Raw genomic sequence first — 21,188 nt, forward strand, 5'->3', positions numbered from 1 at the left:
TTTTTAAAACAATTATATTTAATTTTCCAGGATATTGAAGTGGATGTAGTAGCTATACTTAATGACACAACTGGTACTCTGATGTCATGTGCTCATAAGAACAGAGAATGCAGAATTGGACTTATCATTGGTATAGTTTCTTTTCAAATTCTTTTAATTTTCGACTTTTATTAAAACAAATAACTGTTGTATGAAGAACTTCTAAACTGAAATATAATACAGTGAAACTTCTTCTAACAGACACCTCTCTTTAATGGACACCTCTCTACAACGGACACTTTCAAATTCCCCAACTCTCCTCTATTGGTTTTAATGTGTTTTCAGCTTCTGTCTAGCGGACATTCTCTGTAACGGACGCGGACAGGCAATCTGCACTGTTTTGTTTAGATTAGCACTTAATTTGATCTCCCCATAATGGACAGCGGGCGAGCTCACAGCCCCTTTTCTAGGAACGTTTCTTCCACGTATTGCCTCAATCGTGTGTTTATTTTCTATTTCCGATTCTCTGAATTTTATCAAGGTTTACATCGCGGTTCTAAACCCTTTTTCAAGAATTTTAAGGCACGTGTAAAACTTCTGATGAATTCGGTGTGTGCAGGGGGGGATTTGGTCGGCCTTTTGTCGTTTGAGTTTCAGTTTTGTTCAGTGTTGTGTGAAGTGCACAATGTCCTCTCGTAAACATTTATTATGGAAAGCATTGCCAAGAAAAACCCTAGCCACTAAAAGAGAAATGCTGCACTAAGTTTTAAGGTGAGAAAAAAATGAGTTACAATTACTATGTGTGCAAATGCTACTGGGATGCACAGATTATCTGTGCTCGTTATCGGTAAGTCGAAAACACCAAGAGCATTTAAAAATCTTTCTAATTTTCCTGTTTTGTATAAAAATCATAAAAATGCCTGGATATAACATAAAAACCCACACAATTCCAGCTATCAGTATTTTCGCAAATGCAAGAAGATCGAGTTTACTACCCATTTATTATTGCTTGCAGTAACAGAAAAGCACAATAAACTGGAAAGTGCAATTTTTTTTTATTGTTTTATGGTCGTGACCTCCAGAAATGTGCTTTAGAAAAATATCAGAAAGGTGTTTAAAATTTATTCTTATAATGGAACATATGATAACGATGAAAGGGTAGTGCATTTTAATGATTTGAATTTGTAACTAATACAATTTACAAACCATGCTCATGACCTTTTATATGGCCTTGAGGTCATACTCGTGACCTTAAAACATTTTAGAGAGATAAATAGCTTAGTTATACAGCAAAAATTTCAACTGAGATCTTGAAACGAATTACCAAAAAACACAATGTGTTATTGGATTCACATTACGATATTTTAATGATACGATGGTGTCTCTGGAACTGATTAATATCATAAAGCGGGGTACACTGTATTGTATATCTATGCACATGGTTTTTAATGCGGTATTTATGAATGTTTAACATTCATTTTTTGCAATTAATGTTCATATTTTCGATTTTGTTGATACTTGATACTTGGACGGCCTCCGTAGCCGAGTGGGCAGGAGCGGGAGTGCAGTAGCACACACTCTTTGAGTAGACCGGGGTTCAAGCCCCTGACTGCTGAATACGGTCGATCTGCCAACCCGCACTGGACCAGCGTGGCAGATTATGGTCCATTTCCCTCAACATGAATTGTTGAGGAGGCTTCCATCCTGCAGTGGGTTGATAATGGCTGCACTTTACTTTTTTTTTTTTTTTTACTTGGGAAAAAAAACTCGTAAACCTGGGAACTCATAAAGTGAGAACTGCCTGTATATAGAGTAGTCACTTTTTCTGGTTTCTAATATGAAATTGTTAGTTCTTTGAATACACTAATTTTTTTTCATAATTCATTTTGGAAGACATGTTTATACCTGTGGTATATCTGAAATCTTAATAAGAGATGCATTATATTGAGGTTGCACTGTATATTATACAGTGGATTCCGGTTATTTGGGCCACCGCTTAATCGGGGCAGCCGTTTATTTGGGACAAATCTTAAAAAAACAGAACCCAATTGAGAAAATAGCCAGGGTTTACTTCGCTTAATTGGGACAAAATTCCGTTTAATTGGGGCAGGAGACCGCAGCACTGGAGATTACCCTACGATTGTCTCCAACCATACCACATAGTTCGGTCAGATTTCTGGAGGTCACAACCATAAAACAATTAGCAGTCACCTGTTTATTGGGCTTTTCTGTTAGTGAAATCTATCATAAACAGACAGTAAACTCGATCTTACTGAATTTGCGATAATACCGACAGCTGGAATTCTGTGGGTTATTATGGTGAAATGTGTTTACACTTCCATGAAATCTTCAATCATATAAAAAATTAATTTTCAGATCTTCTCTTCATTCCTATTTTTAAAGCTTTGTTACTCTGTTCTCACTTGCGCGTATCTTGTTACTTGCAATTTGTGTGTGCCGTGTTCTTTGTTATTGATTGCTTATCTTTTTAGTTTTAAATTTTAACCCCCACCCACAAATGTCAGTGAACAGAACTGTCAACTAGTTCGTATGTATATATTACAGTACGTATTAATTATTCCGATTATCACGTATATTCTTCCGATTTTCACATATTGTTTAATGTTTTTAATTGGTAAGGTAATAAAGGCTAAATTTGTGCTTAATATATCTTTACTTTTATAGCCTGTGGATAATATTCCTCCTATTTTCACTAATTAGAATTAAAATTCAATTCACAAATGTGATCACAATGACCGGCACTTACTGCACATCGTATAGTGAACCGTACTTTACTATGTTGAGTTCATCGTAATGTGATTTGATGGTACACTGAACCAATTGTAAAAAGGGGAGGGGGGGGGGGTACATTGTATTTTTAACTATTTACGTGAAACTTCGGATAATTGGGGCAGCCGCTTAATCGGACCAAAATGCACTAGTCCCGATGTGTCCCAAATAACCGGAATGGACTGTATTAATATTAGTAGTGGCAAATAATGCAAGAAAGGAAGCTTATACAGAATCAGCCAAAAAAAAAAAAAAAAAAATCCCATTTCACCTATCCATCCCCTTCAATATCAAGATAAAATAAAATATTACCTAAGTGAAAGTGATTATGAAAAGGATACCCATAGATTCTGTGTCCTAAGAGAAGGAAGATTATGCAATCAGATTGTATAACAGTAGTTTAAAAGTGGGCATCTCTAATTGTTATGTGACAGAAGTTGAGAAAAATCTGTATCATTCCTTTAGGATTTAGCACAGATTGAGAAGTAATTATCCAGCTTTTTAAGTTTATTGAAGTTTAACATGAGGGATAGAGTCTGTTTGCAGGACAACTGTGCAATGTATCACTGAATAACAAATTCATAATGAAAGGAGAGGCCACTGCTTCACTAAAGAACTGGGGAAAGGAATGGAAGTGAAGCTAACCTTGCCTTTAGTGGTAGAGATTAACCTTGTAGCAGGTGCGCCAACAAAATCACACAGGCACATGTTGCACTTTGTATGCATTTAATGTGCTTGGAATAAAAGCAAAATATTTAAAATTAAGTGTTTTGTAATGATATTCTTTATTTTGACATTACCGTTGCACAAACAGATAATATATTTAGCAACAGCAGTCTTGTTTATCCAGAAAATTATCATCTGTCTCCCTCCCTCCTTCAACACAAACAGTGATACTAATTGAAATAAAAACTATTTTAAGAGTGGTACAAAAGTGAATGTTACAGGTCACTGCTTCATACTTAGTTATATGAACTAGCGCTCAGTGTATTTTATACATCAATGTGTAAAGATTTGATTTTTTATGATCATAAATTCCAATAGTCATTGAGGAAGACTGAACATCCACCATGCTGGAGGAATACCAAATTTTCCATTAACTTAATTTTTATATATTTTTTAATTTTTAAGTTTAATTTCTTTTGCTGTATTTTTGTTGTGCAGAAGAAATTAAAATTTGCACAAGTGTCACCTCTGCAATATAGAGGTAGTACTTGTGCAAATTTTGACATGCATAAATTTGTCATGGAGTTCAAGAATATTGCTTGAGATTTAAAGGAATTAAATTTGTTCAAGACTAGCTTTAATATCAGCCCACTGAAGAAACCAGTATTCTACTACCATGTTTTTGGGCTCTGTTTGCTCAGTTATTTTAAATATTGATAATTTTTATTGTTAGAAATGAAGATAATCTGGAATTGAAATTCAGTTATTAGCCTTAGAGACATATAATGAAAACTACATTAAAATATTAACAATGGAATCAGTGTAACAGAAAATGCTATTATCTATCATAATATTGCATATTTTTACTATTTTTTTAGGAACTGGCACCAATGCCAGTTACATGGAAACTGTATACGTTAACCAAGAAAATCGTCCAAACTATTCTTATATGGAAAAAGTAGACACAAATGTGGATCTCTGGGATTCTGATCATTATGAACCTGCACAAGTTATCGTAAATACAGAATGGGGTGCATTTGGTGATAATGGATGCCTAAATTTCATACGTACCATATATGACGAAGAAGTTGATAATGGATCACTTAATCCTAGAAAGCAGCTGTTAGTATTAATCATGTGTTCTAACATTATAATATTCATTAAATATTTACTTATTTATAGTAATTAAAAAGTTGTATTGAGAGAGAGAGAGAGAGAGAGAGAGAGAGAGAGAGAGAGAGAGAGAGAGATGAATAAATAAGTAGGAAAAGTCATATTATAGAAAATTATTTTTAGACTACAATAAAAATTGTGTTTAGTATTTATTTGTTTAAAAATTTTCTTGAATATACTTTAAAGTTATTTCCGAAGAATGAAAACAACTAAAACAGTTTTATATATCTTTTACCTAAAACACTCAAGAAGTAATTCTGAAGGTACCACAAATTTAAACATATACACCAACCGTTTATAACTGATTTAATAATAAAATAAAATGATACAAAAGACTGTAAAATAATATTTACAAAAAATATGATTATTTACAAAAAACTAATTAACAACAAAAATAAAATAAAATAAGTAAATAAGTTAAAATGCATTAAAATATAAATTTAAAATCGATAAAAACACTATTAAAGCTTTTGGAGGTGTCTACCTCCTTCCTCAGCAAAATTATTAAATCAGTTATAAACAGTTGGTGTATATGTTTAAATTTGTGGTATGAATAATCCCAACCTTAGAGGCCTTATTGCAGATATAATTCTGAAGGTGTTGGTTTCATATCTAGAAATATAATCTTTGTATATTTAGCCTTTTTCAAATTTGCAGTGTACTCATATCATTTATTTTAACACAATGTAATATCAATTTTCTCTATTTACATGGAGATTTACAGTACTTGCTTGCCATTTGGATGGGAGAAACTTAAAGCTTTTTCAAGCAGAGCTAGTTAGGGATGCTATTGTTACAAGATTTTCTTGGTGTTACACTCTAAATAGGCAACACTTTCATAAGAGAAGTACAGTGCTATTTATTTAAATGCAGTGCCTCTACCTAGGTGGCTGTTGTGATAGTTATTACACTTTATCAGCAGATAACCATATCCATTAGTTCAGCAGTCACAACTTGGTGACATTTTGAATCACGGTGAGAGATGCCAACTGGTATGAGAGAGAGTCACAATATACTTAAAAAAAAAGCTACTTAATAGTTTCTGAACATTGAGGCTAAATAGACAAACTGCAAGGGCTTTTGTCTATTTGCAAATATAATGGAATTTTTGATAAATAAATATATTCACTAAAACAAAGGACAGAGTTGTTGTGTAGAGTTTTTTTTTTTTTTTTTTTAATTCAAACTATTTCAGTTATTTCTTTAAAAAACCATAACATAATTTGTTAATTATTTATTTAAAGTAATTGTACTTAAAGCAGAACATTTGATATATCCTCTTTATGAAATGGCATGCCTAAGTCAAATAATGAAATTTCACAGTCAGTGCAGCTTTGCAAACTTCTGTTAAGATCGAAAATCACAAACTGAAAAAAGATTTGTTTTGAACATGTGTTTCAGATATTCCCACTGAAAATAGTCATGTGGGTTTAAAATGAGCAATATAGATGGCTGAGTGAAACCTCCCACATGAACATCAAGAAATCTGAGAGAGAAAGAGAGCTTTGCTTACAAAAGATTCCTTTGAAAAATCTAAAATCTATTGAGATTGATTAACAATACCTGTGGGGTGAAGCTTTGCACTACCTTGTTGGAACCACATTTCAGTGGTGTCAACTCAGTAACCCACGAAAAAAGGAATAGTCTTTCTGCAAAACATCCATATAATGTTCAGAAATGGAAGTACCTTCAATGAACTTAAGTCCAAAAATGCCAATAATGAAAAATGTATGGAATACTGTAACTTGTTGAGAATGCAAAAAATTGTTAATAAAGGTAAAAGGATTTTCTAAAGCTCAGTAACAAGCATTTTGTTACTGGACTTCAGAAATCCAACACTGCATTTAAAATGTGGCTCATTTTCAAGAATCCTAGAAATCTTGTTGTAAAACACTATGCATTTGTGTTTCTTTCTTGATTTTAGCAAAATATCTTGAATGTGCTAGTAATTCAGAACGGTAGAGTTGGTAAGGATGTGGTGGTAATTCAGAACGGTAGAGTTGGTAAGGATGTGGTGGTAATTCAGAACGGTAGAGTTGGTAAGGATGTGGTGGTAATTCAGAACGGTAGAGTTGGTAAGGATGTGGTGGTAATTCACAACGGTAGAGTTGGTAAGGATGTGGTGGTAATTCACAACGGTAGAGTTTATTTGTTTTGTGAGAACTCTCATAAGCTTTTCTTAGGACTCCTTAATATGAAGAAATCTTGTCTGGCTTCATCCAGCACAGCACCTGCTTTCTTGATCAAGAAGGCAACCAGTTTCTTCAAGCTGCTTAACTAAACACCATGTAGTATCTTTTGTTGGTACCTTATGTAATGGAAATTCTTTCATAATGAAAACTTTCTATGGTAATGTAGGCCACTATGATATTTGAGATTAGAATGAGGCACTTTTAAAATTGCCAAATATGTACCTAGAATATTTAAAACTTTGAATTCTAAGACTATAGGAATTATAAAGTATATGGAAGTTAACTTGTTCAATGAATAAAATCATCCCTTAGTAGGCACTGATGTTTCAAGATGTAATTTTATTGCCATGACTTTCCCTGCAAGCAAACAGCATTTCTCATAAAGTAATATAAAGAAGCTGTTTAAGAATGATGTCCTGCAGTTTAATTGCTAACTTGACCTCAGTAGGTAGAATTTAATAGCTCATTCAAATGAGCTATTAAATGGCTCATTTGAATACATATGACTTGTTTATGTCTATATTATGAATTATTTATATCTGGTGAATTATTTTATTTCAAAAGTGTGTATAACAAACGATGAGAATAATTGATGCACTCTAAAGTATTAATCCTTTATACTAAATAAATTTACAGTAGAATGTCGGTTATCTGGAATAATTTGAAATGCTGATCTTTCATCTTTTTGTTTTTTATTAACGGAAGTATAGTGATCACATTTGCAAATTGAATTTTGATTCTAATAAACGAAAGATTGAGTTTACTACCCGGTTATAACAGATTGTATAAACAAAGCCCAATAAACCGAAAACAGCAAATTGTTTTTATTGTTGTGTAGTTGTGACCTTCAGAAATGTGCTTTAGAAAAATATCACAGAGACTACTGGGTTTTCTCTGAAACCATGAGTGAATTTCAGATTAGTTTAGTTCCAGATTCAGTAAGAATAATATCGGCCCGAAACTGTGCGATTTATTGTTTTTCTCATTTTTTTAAGGTAAAATATATGAACGAAAAGAAAATGCATAGTTTTTAACACTGTAACAAAAAACGGAAATTATTAATAGAATTAAAAAAGGAAATCTTAAGAAAATTTAGGAAATCTTTCCAAAGAGTTAAATGTGGGGACTTCAACAATTTATGACATCAAGAAGATTTCCAATGCTGTAACAGAATTTGTGTAGATTATGGATAGTGAAGGAGGATCTAGCAGGAAACAGACAATGCCAAAATCTGAAAATGCCACTTTAAAGAGTGCACTTAATTTGTAGCTTCTTCAGAAGCAAAGTTTAGGTGAACCAGTCTGGTTCACCTAAATTGTGTCTGGCCCAATTTTGTCTGAAAAAGCATTGGATTTTAACCAAAAAAGGTAATGAAGATTTTAAGGCAAGCACAGGTTGGCTGAAAAACTTAAACTGAGGCACAGTATACATGAACTAGATATTCAAGGCAAGAAACTTTCTGCAGATGAATTGGCAGCAATGTCCTTGTAAGTTTGCTTCAGTTATAGCAAATTATGAGAAAGAAAATATTTATAATGTTGATGAGACAGGCTTATTATGGAAAGCATTGTCAAGAAATGCCATAGCCACTAAAAGAGAAATGCCTGTACCAGGTTTTAAGATGACAAAAGAGCAAGTTATAATTGCTAGTGTGCCAGTGCTACTTGCACAGATTGTCCGTACTCACTATCAGTAAGTTGAAAAAACCAAGAGCATTTAAAAATCTTTCTAATTTTCCTGTTTTGTATAAAAATGACTTGATGGATGTTTCTTGTTTCTGAGATTGGTTATAATTTTTTTTATTTAATTAATCTTAATTATTTAACTTAATTGTAAGGTAAGATTAAATTTATTTAACTTTACCTTATGTTCGATTATCCATAAAATTTGGCTATCCAGAAGACATCAGTTATTCTGGATAACAGACACTCTACTGTATTTTTATTCCATTTTAGCTTGTAAATAAAGTTATAAAATACTGTTATTCTTTATTTCAGGTTTGAGAAAATGATTTCAGGAATGTATATGGGAGAACTAATGAGACAAGTATTAGTCTCCCTGACCAATAAAGGACTTTTATTTCAAGGCATAGGATCAAAACAACTTTTCACTCCTTATGCTTTTCAAACACAGTACATCTCCATGATTGAAAGGTTAGTACATAATTACTTCATGTTTATACATAATTATACTCGCCAACTTTTTGGAAATAGAAATCCAACTGAAGCTAGAACTGCATTCTGTCAGCATTTGAACAGTGCCAGATGAATGATTTTGATGAATTTTTTTTCCAAATTAATCAATACAACACATTGCACAGATAAAGTAACATTTTAAAGTTCTTTGCTTCATTTATTTTTTTCATTCTGTTCAATTATGTAGTATTGATCTTCTCATTCCGCAATGTGTTTGAAGATTACTAAAGTGCACCATGCCAACTTATGTGAATCGGCCACCACAATGCAGTTACAAGCATCCCTTTATATACATCATTAATTGGTTCCATGAAGAAAAGATATATATATATATATATTAAGAGTTCTTTTCCCATAAATACAATAAGTAATTCATTCCTGAACATCCAAAATTAAGACAAATTTTGATATTACCCTATTTTAAGCAGTTATTGGCACCATAAATACAGTACCGTCCATACAATCCTCAGTTCCATTTAAATGTAGTATGTAGATCAATAGAAGAATATTAAAATATTCAATGAAACTGTTAAAGCTTAAGGATTACCTTCACTTGAAGTTTTTGTTTTATGAATAGTATTTAAAAATTATTCAGACGAACTAGTTTTCATTTGTTCAGTCTTCGTAAGTACTCATCTGTAGAGTTTCTGTATCTTCTGAAGCCATGCCAACAGGACTGTGAGGGTACCAAATTTGCTCAATGATAGTTGAATGGAATCCTTTATCTTTTTAGCATATTGCTTCTTGTGACATTTTACAGAAACTTGCAAATTTCTGCTTACTTTGCCATTTCATTCAGTGACTATATCATTTGTGGGGATAATCTTTTTTAATGCCTTTAAATGCTTGAAAATTGATTCAAACTACTACTTTGCTTTAAGAGAGGAGCTCAACAAAGGAGTTTTTGCATAATTTCATCCCCTTCTTGTGGTCTCAATTTATACGGCTTAGTCTCATCATATACAGCAATCACTCGTTCAACATGATCTTTTTTTCAGTTCTCTAAAGACTAACTGTTTGCCTAGTTGCGAACAGTTGGGTTTGCTCTGCAGTTTCTTATAATCCTCTAAAGTTTTGTATCATCCTGGCCATATTGTTTTTTTTTTTTTTTTTTTTTTTTTTTCATACATCATTCATGCAGTTGAAGGAAATTTCAGTTCTCCCTTGTCAACTACATTTATTTCTTTAAAGGTGTTGAATTTCTTGCAAATTTTTTTTTAGAGCTGGAGTTTCCCCTCCCCTCCAAGATGCCAATAATTACACGCCCAGTTTCACTGATTGCTCTGGTTCACTATTGGTGAAATTTCTTGAAATTTGTGATGATACCCTGCTCTATAAGTTGTAACAATGCATTTGTATTTTTTGGTAGGAAGGCACCCTTAACTTATTTTCAGATATATTTTCTGAAGCTTGTGGGTGCCCCGGATTATCAAAGACTAGCAACACTTTATGTACAAGGTTATTTTTGATGCAGCCTTTATTAACAGCTGGGCAAAAACAACCCACAAGCCATTCTTGAAAAACTGTCTTTGTAATGCAGGCTTTCTTATTTGCTTTCCAAGAACAGGAACCTTAGCCTTAGGTATCCCTTTAACTTGTTGACTGCCGTGTCGGCTGTATATGTCTGACACCATTATGTTTTTCAGGCGCTGCGTCGGAAATATATTGCTGACACCCACTGTTTCAGTGGGAGCTGTGTCGGCTGTATAGCGCTGATGACTGTTGGAAATTTACATTATTTTTGAAAAGCGTGGCCTCCGGTGATACATGTGATGAAATTTGCATGGCACTATGAGAAAAAATAAGCGAGTAACTGGTCATTATTTAAAAATTCTTTATTATTAAGAATTTTATAATTACAAAATTATAAAGATTTATGGTGTTGTCCAAAACACTCCAACCACATGAAAGGCTGATGAATACAATCTGGGCAATACTTTTAAACTCTTTTTTCCCTTTCTGCTAGCAACTAATCTTCCTTCCGACTCTTTCAATTTTGCGTAACAAAAAATGCACATTCTTCTAACTTTCCTGTTGTTTGCTTAGAATTTTGCCATTAGTATATGAGTGTTACCACATTTTGGCTTTTCACGTTTCTCTTTTCATTCTATATTTAGCAAATCCTTGACTACCTCTTCCCGAAAGCTTCTTATTTTTATTTGTTTTTGCGTGTCACTCTTGTATACCATGTAGGCATTGACAACTGATGTATGGTATATATATATATATATATATTCTATCGCTAATTTCCGGTACCACTTTACCCCCTTTCTTAGCGTTGTGGCATATGAACCCATTTGATTCAACAGATCAATGCCTGCTTTTTCCCTTATTATATGCTAGAAGAAGAAGTGGTTTTTGTTTGGCTTCTTTTCATCTTCCTTTACTGGTGGAGGGTCCAGCAACCATTTCTGGGGCATGCTTTGTTGTTAGTCTCACATCTCGAGCATCTCGCCACTTTAGAACAATAATTACATTTTTTCCTTCCTTGGCGATCATCTTCCCTTTATTTAGCTTTGAGTACATGACTTCTTTAGGCATAAATTTTTTACTCTCTCATAACATACCAACAACGTGAGTTTTTTGATGAGGAAACAATAATGCTAGATGGTAGCTGGTTAAAAATTGTCTACATACAAGGTGCGACCTTCATTTAGAAGTCCTTGTGATAACTCTTCACAGACCTTTTCAGCTAAACCTATGGATTTTATATAATTTTCAGATTTACCTGAATAGATCTTGCTCGACCAAGTATATCCTTCAGTGGAACATAACTTCAACAGCTTGATTTCATATCTGTGTGCTTTATTTGGTATATATTGTTGGGATATCAGCCTACCCCTAAGAGGAATAAGAGTTTTGTCAATGATGAAATCTTGGCCGGGAAAAAATATTTTCTGATATTTCATCTGCAAAATATCTATCAAGTGTTGTATCTTACCGAGCCTGTCCCCTGGAATAGCAGTTTCATTGTCTGAAAAGTGAATGAGGCGCAACATCAATTCAAATCTGTTGCGAGACATAATTTTTGTTACTAAGTTATGCAATACTCTCCAATCTTACTAGTCCCATCCACATAAGAAGCCCAAAAAATTCTCATCTCGTCAGCAGTTGTTGGAACTCACTTTTTTAGACAACTCTGCCATGAAGCTCGGGTACTCTGAATTTTGTGTTCGGCATATCTGTTTGTTTCTGACAATAAGATTTATTACATCTTCATCAAAAAATAATGAAAACGCCTCAAGGTGAATAATGTTTCTTGATACGTCTATTTGCAGTCCTGATTTGGCTGTAAAATCGAATCTTTTTTGGTGTCCTCATTCAGTCCATTCAATAACTTCATTTGTTTCAGTTGCTTCAATCTCAGATTCTTTGGTCATTTCAAATTGCTCATCAGTGTTTTCTTCTGCCATCCAGTCTTGAAGCACTTCTTCAATATTTTCTGGTATTTCAATATCTCCTTCTTCATTTGAAGAAATATCCCAGTCAGGATCTTTTACCGAATCATCAGAGTCAAATCTTCTTTTTCATTTTCAGAACAACTACTAAGATTTTCAGCAATTTTTCTCAGTTCTTCTTCTTTTAGTAATTTTATTTTAGCCATTGCTTTTTAGATTTTTTTTTTTTTTTTTCACAACACACTTGTACAAACTTGCAGAGAAAACAACACAGTAATAATGGGGATAATACAGTTCGCTAATGAACTTGTTTTTGCAAAATCTCTAACAATATTGCGACATTTGAGAGTTTATTTTATGGCAATTAGTTTTATTGCAGTGCACGCACTGCGTTTGAAATAAACTAATCACAAACGACCTTCATATGTTGCCATAATAGTGGCACACGTATGTGGCTGACATGGCTTCTCGAGAAATAAAGTAACCTACTGGGCCACATCAGCCACATTTATGCGACACAAAAAAAACTCTTTTTTTTTTTGATATTTTAAGCTAAAAAATGGCATAACATTGACATTACAGTATTTATTTTAGAATTACTAATCAAATTATTTACTAAATATTTTTTGGCCCTGGGTAATTTTTTTTCTTAAACTAGCTTGGCAAGTCAACGTGTTAATGCCCTCAGGTTTTGGGAGTAATAAACTAGCATTAGCCTAAGTTTAAAATATTCTGCAGCATTTCCTTCTAGCAAAAGAATTAATATACTTGCACTATGAGTGATCTGTAAGACTTTTTTTGATGAGAAAACACCTTTGGTGGCACCTACTAAATTTTGGACTGAAGTAAAACCAGTTGGTCATGAAAATGTGACTCAGAAATGACGCAAATTACATCCCTTCCTAAATGACGTTAATGCAGTCACTAGCTTTGATTCAGTAGAGTAAGTAGTGGGCGTGAGCATAAAACATTACATTGTTATTTCAGACTGAAGTAAACCCAGTGAACGATGTAAGCTGAACGAATATTTATGTCATTTAGGAAATAGTGGGTGTGAGTTTACATCCACTACTTCCTAAATGATGCTAACTTGGTCACTAGTTATTAACATTGTTAATAACTTCAGTCCGATTTTAAAACAGTTATAATTATCGTCAAAGATGTTTACACATAAATCATCTTTTGTGCATACAGGGTAATAACGTGCTTTTTTTCCAAAATGGTTTGGTTTTGTCCATATTGAAAGTTGATTTTGTATTTCCACCCATTGAACAACATACACAAATATCCACCCATTTGTGTATTTTGTTTACTTTTGCAAGTTGGTCCAGTATTTTGATTTATCATCAGTAACAATGATGGTGCACTAAACCCCATCTGAGTTGTCAATGCTACAGTTAATGTTAATTTTATAGGAAAAAAAAGAGCATTGAAATTAAGATATTAAAAGTTAAACCTTCATTATAAAAATCAAACACATAAACATACACATAAAAATCAAAACATATGATACAAAGTGCAGATATTTTTTCACCTTAATGTTGATGTTGTTGTTATTTGGTTTTTAGGAGCATTAGCAACTAAGGCCATATTGCTCCAGGGATATGCAGTGATCATTCCCGACCTTTCCGCATCCTCCATATTTGGTGGTCACGGGCTCGAACCGTGGTCTAATCAAGAAGCGTGTGCTATGCACTGCTGCTCCTGCCCACCTGGCTACGGAGGCACCCCTTAATGTTGAAAACACATAACAGTACATGTGTGTTGTGTTGTTGTCAACAAACAACACACATGTACTGTTATGTGTTGTCAACGTTAAGGGGTGACAACACATAGCAGTACATGTGTGTTTTGTGTTGTCAATGTTAAGGGGTGACAACACATAGCAGTACATGTGTGTTTTGTGTTGTCAATGTTAAGGGGTGACAACACATAACAGTACATGGTTGTTGTACATAGGCTAAATAAGAGGAAGGTGCCTCCGTAGCCGGATGGGCAGGAGCAGCAGTGCATAGCACACGCTTCTTGATTAGACCACGGTTCGAGCCCGTGACCACCAAATAGGGAGGATGCGGAAAGGTTAGGGAATGACCACCACATATCCCTGAGCAATATGGCCTTTAGTTGCTAATGCTCCTAAAAACCAAATAACAACAACAAATAAGAGAAGTGCCACCTAACAGTAGTTTTTAAGCACATATCATTGAATTTGTAGGTTCATAATTGAAAAAAATAGACTATCTGTGTATAATGAAGAATTTTTTTTATTTTTTCTATTTAGAGTACTATGCTATTTTATGTGAATGTCCTATCTGTATACAGGTATCCCTCGATTTACGTCGGGGTTAGGTTCCTGGGGGGACAGGCACAAATGGAACCCTTTATATAATGGAGTCAATCGGAAATCACAGGGTTAGGTTCCGGGTACCGAAATTTTTACCTACCACTTTGCATCGATTTTTTTAAAATTTTTTTATTAGCATTCTTTACAGTTGTAGTAATAGTCGATGGAGGCATATTCATAGCTCTACACACATTAGGGCAGCTTTCATCAGATTCTCTCCTCCAAATATTGCACTAGGATTCTATTAACTACTTTTACCAGACATGGTGTGTCTTTATTCTATTAAATTAAAAACTTTATAACACGATTTATTAGTAGAACAATTAATAAAAAAATAGACTATCTGTGTATAATGAAGAATTTTTTTTATTTTTTCTACTTAGAGTACTGGCTTAATTTTGAAAAATTATTATTAAATGTTAGTGTAATAAATTTCCAACACGTGTAAATAGCATAAACAACAACCAACTGAATGCTTCACCACATGGACCTTTACTACCCCTCATCCACGAGTGGTTACTTTGAGGGCGGGAATCTTTCTCATTTCTGATACGAATGCGCTAATTGCTGATTGGCTCAGATTGTCCTAAATCACTGTTCATCTGATACATAGCACAATATGATGGCAATAAATTTTGTCTGACAATTTTAAACTTTCAATTTATGAAAAAAAAATGCAAAAAAAAAAAAATTGCAAAAATAAATCAAAAATAAAAATGGCATTGTGGTTAGTGATCGCAAATCAGACCAGCGCAAAACGAGAACTACCTGTATTTGAAAAATAACACAAACGTAGCTAAAAATTGGAAAAATTTTCTATCTATAAAGTTAAATTTCTCAGAAAATAGAAGAAAACTGAACTTATTGACAAACTGAAAAACACCCAATTATTGAAATAGTCAAATAGTCGGACCAAATTTAAAAAGTTAGAAAGTATATATCACTCCCTTCAAAAATGCAAATGCTACATTTTGAAAGGAATTATACACATGGAGAACTAAATAGCTCTGGATATTGTCAAATAGCAGACCACATCTTGATATACAATATAATGTTTTTATATTATCAATTAATAAATAATTTAAAATTATAACGAGTATATCATCTTTCATTTTATAAGTAAGCTGACTGGTATATTATTACTTAATTTTCAGTGACAGAAGGAATGTTTTTGATGAAACCAGAAATGTCCTTAATCGTCTCGGCCTAATTCATGCTACAGATGATGACTGTGTCAATGTAAAATTAGTGTCTGCTAGAGTATCTACGCGAGCTGCATTTTTGGTATCTGCAGGTAAATAAATTTTTTGTTCCAAAGATATAAAATTCCTTTAATATTTTTGAGCTGAAGTATAACATGATTACTATAATATGATTACTATAATATTTGGATTATTACGAACTAAAAATTGTGTAATGAAATCTCTTTTGCAAATCTTGCCTTATAAATTTGTATTATTTGTATTTGGTAATTGAAAAAGTAGCAATTACTTGTTTATTAACCAATTCTTAGTTCACTGTTGTAGATCGTTGAAGTACATATCATAGATTAAAGTGATTAAAACATTAATATTTAAATAAGTATTAATATTAAAGTGATTAAAACATTAATATTTAAATAAGTATTAATATTAAAGTGATTAAAACATTAATATTTAAATAAGTATTAATATTAAAGTGATTAAAACATTAATATTTAAATAAGTATTAATATTAAAGTGATTAAAATTAACATGATAATTTTTCTATCTATAAGCAGAAATAGTTTTCAAGTGAGTGAAAAATAAATTTTCTGTTCCAACATGTTACATTTACAAGCAGCCTCTGTGACAGCATGATAGACTTGCTACTTGTCTGTTCTGTTCACTAATCTTGTTGCCCTTCTCTGTACTCGTTCCAACAGCTCTACATCCTTCTTAAAATGAGGCCTCCAGACCTATATACAGTAGGTGTGGCCTGACCATTGCCTTATACAAGGGGATAATCACCTCCTTATCTCTGCTAGAAAAATTCCTGTATATCATTGACAAGACACCATGAACTACTCTTGCAGACTGTCTGCACTGCTCAGAAAACTTCATATATGCCTGCACAATTACCCCCAGGTCCTTTTCATTCTCTATCATTGTCAGTGTGGTACCACAGAGTTGATACGTTACTCTGGGATTACTGCTTCCCATATGTAGTACTTTACATTTGTCAATATTAAACTTCGTTTGCCACCTCTCAGCCTATCTGCTCAACTTTTCTAGGATTTTAGAACAGATATTGCATTAATTTTTTTCCCTTATAATATACTAGGATCCTCTTTCACTAATTAAATATTATTCTTGCTGTTTATGTACAGGATATTAATACTATATATTTAATTCAGTGTTAACAAGGTTTGGAAGCACATCTACAAGATTTAGTTTCATCACAGTGTCAGGTATATTATCACCAATTAAGTTTTAATAATAATTCCTCAAAGAAAAATGCAGCTAACATATACAACCTGATTTATGTTCTCCTCGGGTAAATTAAGCTCACTTACCTGCTAACTTTTTTTTTTTTTGCAAGTTTGGCAGCTAAATCATATCAAATTTTCTCAAAAATCACATGTGAACTGCAGTATCAAAGCTTTATTCGCCTTTATCTCCTTCAAATACAGTAAACCCCCGCTATTCGCGGTATCTGTATTCGCGGTTTCGAGTATTCGCGGTCGCTGATTTAATATAAAATGAAACCTGAAAAAATGTGAATTTTAAAGCGCCGTGAACATTTTCTGCCATAAAAAAAACATGGGCATGGCTAAAATTATCTTTCGCGGTCAAAACAGCGCTCAGTGGGTGGGGGGAAGAGGGGTGACAAAATCGCGAGCGTGGATGTTTCTCGCTAATCCTTGTTCAGTATGTGTTATGCACTTGTCATGGAAGGTTTCGTCGTTTGCTTTTAATTTATATGCTTATAAATTGAATAAATTCATAAATTGATATGCTTACAAAAGTGATAAATCTACTGTTTTGCAGTGTAAAACAGACTTTTTCAAGTGTGTTAACGGAAGAAAGTGACTTTATTGTGGACAAGTTCTTTCTAACCCGTACAAAAATATGGCTACGAATAACAAGGGAAATGTGAAAAGATCAAAGGTGATGACATTAGTGAATAAAATTGAGTTATTAGACAAAATTTCTAATGGTGAAAGTGTCTCCTCAGTGGCAAAACATAAAATCAATGAGTCAACGGTATGATCAATTAAGAAATCGGAAGGAAAAATCCACCGTAGTGTCTGTGAAAACGCGCTAATTACTTCAAAAATTTGCTCTGTAACTCGTGATGTTAAATTAGAAAAAATGGAAAAAGCTTTAAATCTGTGGAGAGAAGACCGAACTCAAAATAAAATTCCGTTAAGTTCACTCATCATTCGTGAAAAGGCAAAACTCCTTTATCAACACTTTAGCGAAACTGGTGATAGCACTGGCGGGATAAGTTTTTTTAGCTAGCAAAGACGCTGGTTTGAAATTTCTAATAAATATTACATTTAATATTAAATTGTTTCTTATTTTCATTTCGATGCCATATGCTTGCATTTCACTATGTACTGTCTATGTACATAGTCATATTATGAAGGTACATATAATACATACATAGACAAAATTTTAGACTAGTTTTTCTTATATATTTCATACTTTGGAACGGAACCCCTTTATTACTATGGGAGCCATAACTCAGTATTCGCGAAATTTCTCAGGAACGTAACCCCCGCGAATAGCTGGTTTTTTACTATTCACCTATTTCTCATTCAGATTTTTAAAACAATGAAGACAGTCATGAAAGTCTATTGTTCTGACTGATTTTTTTTTAACTCTTCAATTTTAATTTCACCAATGCTGATGAACCAATGGAAAAGGGTGTGCTTTTCCCAAAGGAGGATTTTATTAATTTTAATTTTCAATTTTTAACTTTAATTTATTTTAAAACTTCGAGTTCATCAAACCATACAGAGTAGTGAGATGTTGTCTATTAATCTCATAATGAGATTTAAAACATTTAACAGAAACATATAGGCGCCTCCGTAGCCAGGTGGGAAGGAGCAGCAGTGCGTAGCACACGCTTCTTGATTAGACCGGGGTTCGAGCCCGTCACCACTAAATACGGAGGATGCGGAAAGGTCAGGGAATAACCACCGCATATCCCGGAGCAATATGGCCTTAGTTGCTAATGCTCCTAAAAACCAAATAAACAAATAACAAACAACAGAAACATATATTTTTATTTCAGAAAAAGGGCTTATAAAAATGCGTTTTGTTTTAATCAGTTCAGGCTAAAGTTAAATTTTTTTGAAAATAACTTTTTTTTTTCATGGATTTAATGTCTTGGTTAAGTTAAAACAAAGAGCAGTGGGTAGCATATCAACATCCAACCAGGAATTGTGATGCAGCATGCATTCAAAAGAAGTTTTGGGTCCTTCTGGTTACCTTTTGCCAGGATGGAGACAAAAGGTAACCAGAAGGAATACCCGAACACCAGAGAATGTCCAGTTTATTTACAACCTATTTGCAGTGCATGGAAGTCACCATTGTTGTGTGGCAATGGTATAAGATGAATTTTGAGGACTGAACTCAAATCTTATAATTTCCTGTATGCAATCTATGTGTTCTAACAATTAAAAGAGTGACTAGCAGTGCTGAACAAATTTTTGTATTATGCTTCTTGAAATGTTGGACTGAAATCAACTGATAGAAAACAATTTTCAATGATGACTGAAAATCGTTTTTTTTTTTTTTTTTTTTTCAGTCATATTTATCACAGTGAAAATTAAATTATCACCTCAGTTAATGAATAATAAGTAAATTACCACAGTCTGCAGATTTTTTGGGATGCCTGTGCATCACTTAAATATAACAATTTGGTGTGGGATAAGTGCCAAAAGAATTTATGGACCATATTTCTTTTAGAACCATGAAAGTGATGGTGCATCTACTGATAGTAAATGATGCACCAATATGCTTAGTGGTTATTTTTATGGAGGGGTGGGCATGCACAAAATGAAAGAGGCATATAGTTCCATAAAGTTTGGGCCACAATACAAACATCTCACCTGGCAATATTAATGGCTTAATCAGCATTTTTCAGGGCATTTAATTTCCTGCACATCTCCATTTCAGTGGTCTTTCCAGGATCCTCAGAGAGGTCAGAAATACAATATTCCATATTTTTCCAAAATCAGTTTTCAAATATCCTCGCATGTATTTGAAATGCAATTCAAACACTGGTATGCTTCAAAAATGCCACCAGGCGAACAGATCTGAAACAAATATGCAGAAAAGTAGTCAGGAGGTAGGAGAGGCACTTTTAATATAAACAGGAGAAATTGTAGTACTGTTGTATCTGAATTTAAATATATTAGAACATTTTAAAATAAAGCTGATCAATATTCCTATATTCAAAGGCCATCTCATTGAGATATTAATATTTCAGTAAGAGTAATTTGCAAAAAGTATTCACCTTAGAGATTTTTTCAGAAAGGTGGAAAAGAAATGGGTCTTCTAATTCTTACTTTAAGACAGTTCTGTACTGAATCCTTTTGAGCATGTCACATTAAAGAATATTGTGAGAAAGGGACCATATAGCAGTCAAGTGATAGATTCATGCCATTAAATTGAAAACTCCGAATTGCACATAAATAACATTATATGCAACCCATAGTTTTTGAATTTTATTTGTTTTGCAGAATGCTTTGTTTGTCTTTCGGGGTACAAATTATTACTTGCATTTGCATATATATGCACTTTCCCTTCTACTTCTCTCTCTCTCTCTCTCTCTCTCTCTCTCTCTCAGGGTAACTCGGGAATTTTTTTTTTTGGCTGGTGCAGCATAAGCCTCAGGCTTCTTTGCACCATATAGCTAATAATAATAATAATACTAATAAAGAGATCGAAGCTATGACAGAAGGAGAGACCTACAAATGCCTAGGGATGATGCAGGCTGAGCAGTTAGAGCACAAGGAAATCAAGAAGTGCCTGACCGAAAAATATTCAGAGACTCAGAAGCCTGCTGAAAGCAAAATTGAACGGAAGGAACACAGTTAAAGCCATAAACACCTATGCAGCTCCAGTACTAACATACATCTTCGAGGTCATAGATTGGACTAATAAAGATGGGAGCGAGGGCCCAGTGGTTAAGACACTGGACTACCAGCCTGATGGACCAGGGTTTGAATCTCACATTGGTGGAAGCGAACGTGGCTCCATTACGCTGGGAGATCGATATATTAATTATATTAAATTATATATAAAAAAAAAGAAAAAAAAAAAAACATCGCGAAAGTTACCCAATGCTGTAAGTTACCCCATTGGACTTACCTTCCCCAAGGTCAGAACGACAGCTGTGGCAGATAGTGGTGCCATCTGGTGTCACTCATGAGAACTAAATAAATAAATAAACCCCTGGACATAAGCCGAGGCTAAAC

The 21,188-nt window shown here is 33.5% G+C and overlaps 1 protein-coding gene across 2 annotated transcripts in view; it reads left to right on the forward strand.

Annotated features, from left to right (window-relative positions):
* Window positions 1–21,188, forward strand: part of LOC150078216 (hexokinase-2-like) — a 92,935-nt gene that overhangs the window by 51,970 nt on the left and 19,777 nt on the right. For both annotated transcript variants that reach the window (XM_090385219.1, XM_090385220.1), the window contains exons 5-8: window positions 31–130; window positions 4,314–4,557; window positions 8,798–8,953; window positions 15,892–16,031. In XM_090385219.1, coding sequence (XP_090241345.1) covers window positions 31–130; window positions 4,314–4,557; window positions 8,798–8,953; window positions 15,892–16,031 — 640 coding nt within the window. The remainder of the gene's footprint in view (window positions 1–30; window positions 131–4,313; window positions 4,558–8,797; window positions 8,954–15,891; window positions 16,032–21,188) is intronic.

This window comes from Mastigoproctus giganteus, chromosome 11 (assembly GCF_048544385.1).
Source record: "Mastigoproctus giganteus isolate SK-2022 chromosome 11, ASM4854438v1, whole genome shotgun sequence".
Taxonomy (NCBI): domain Eukaryota; kingdom Metazoa; phylum Arthropoda; class Arachnida; order Uropygi; family Thelyphonidae; genus Mastigoproctus; species Mastigoproctus giganteus.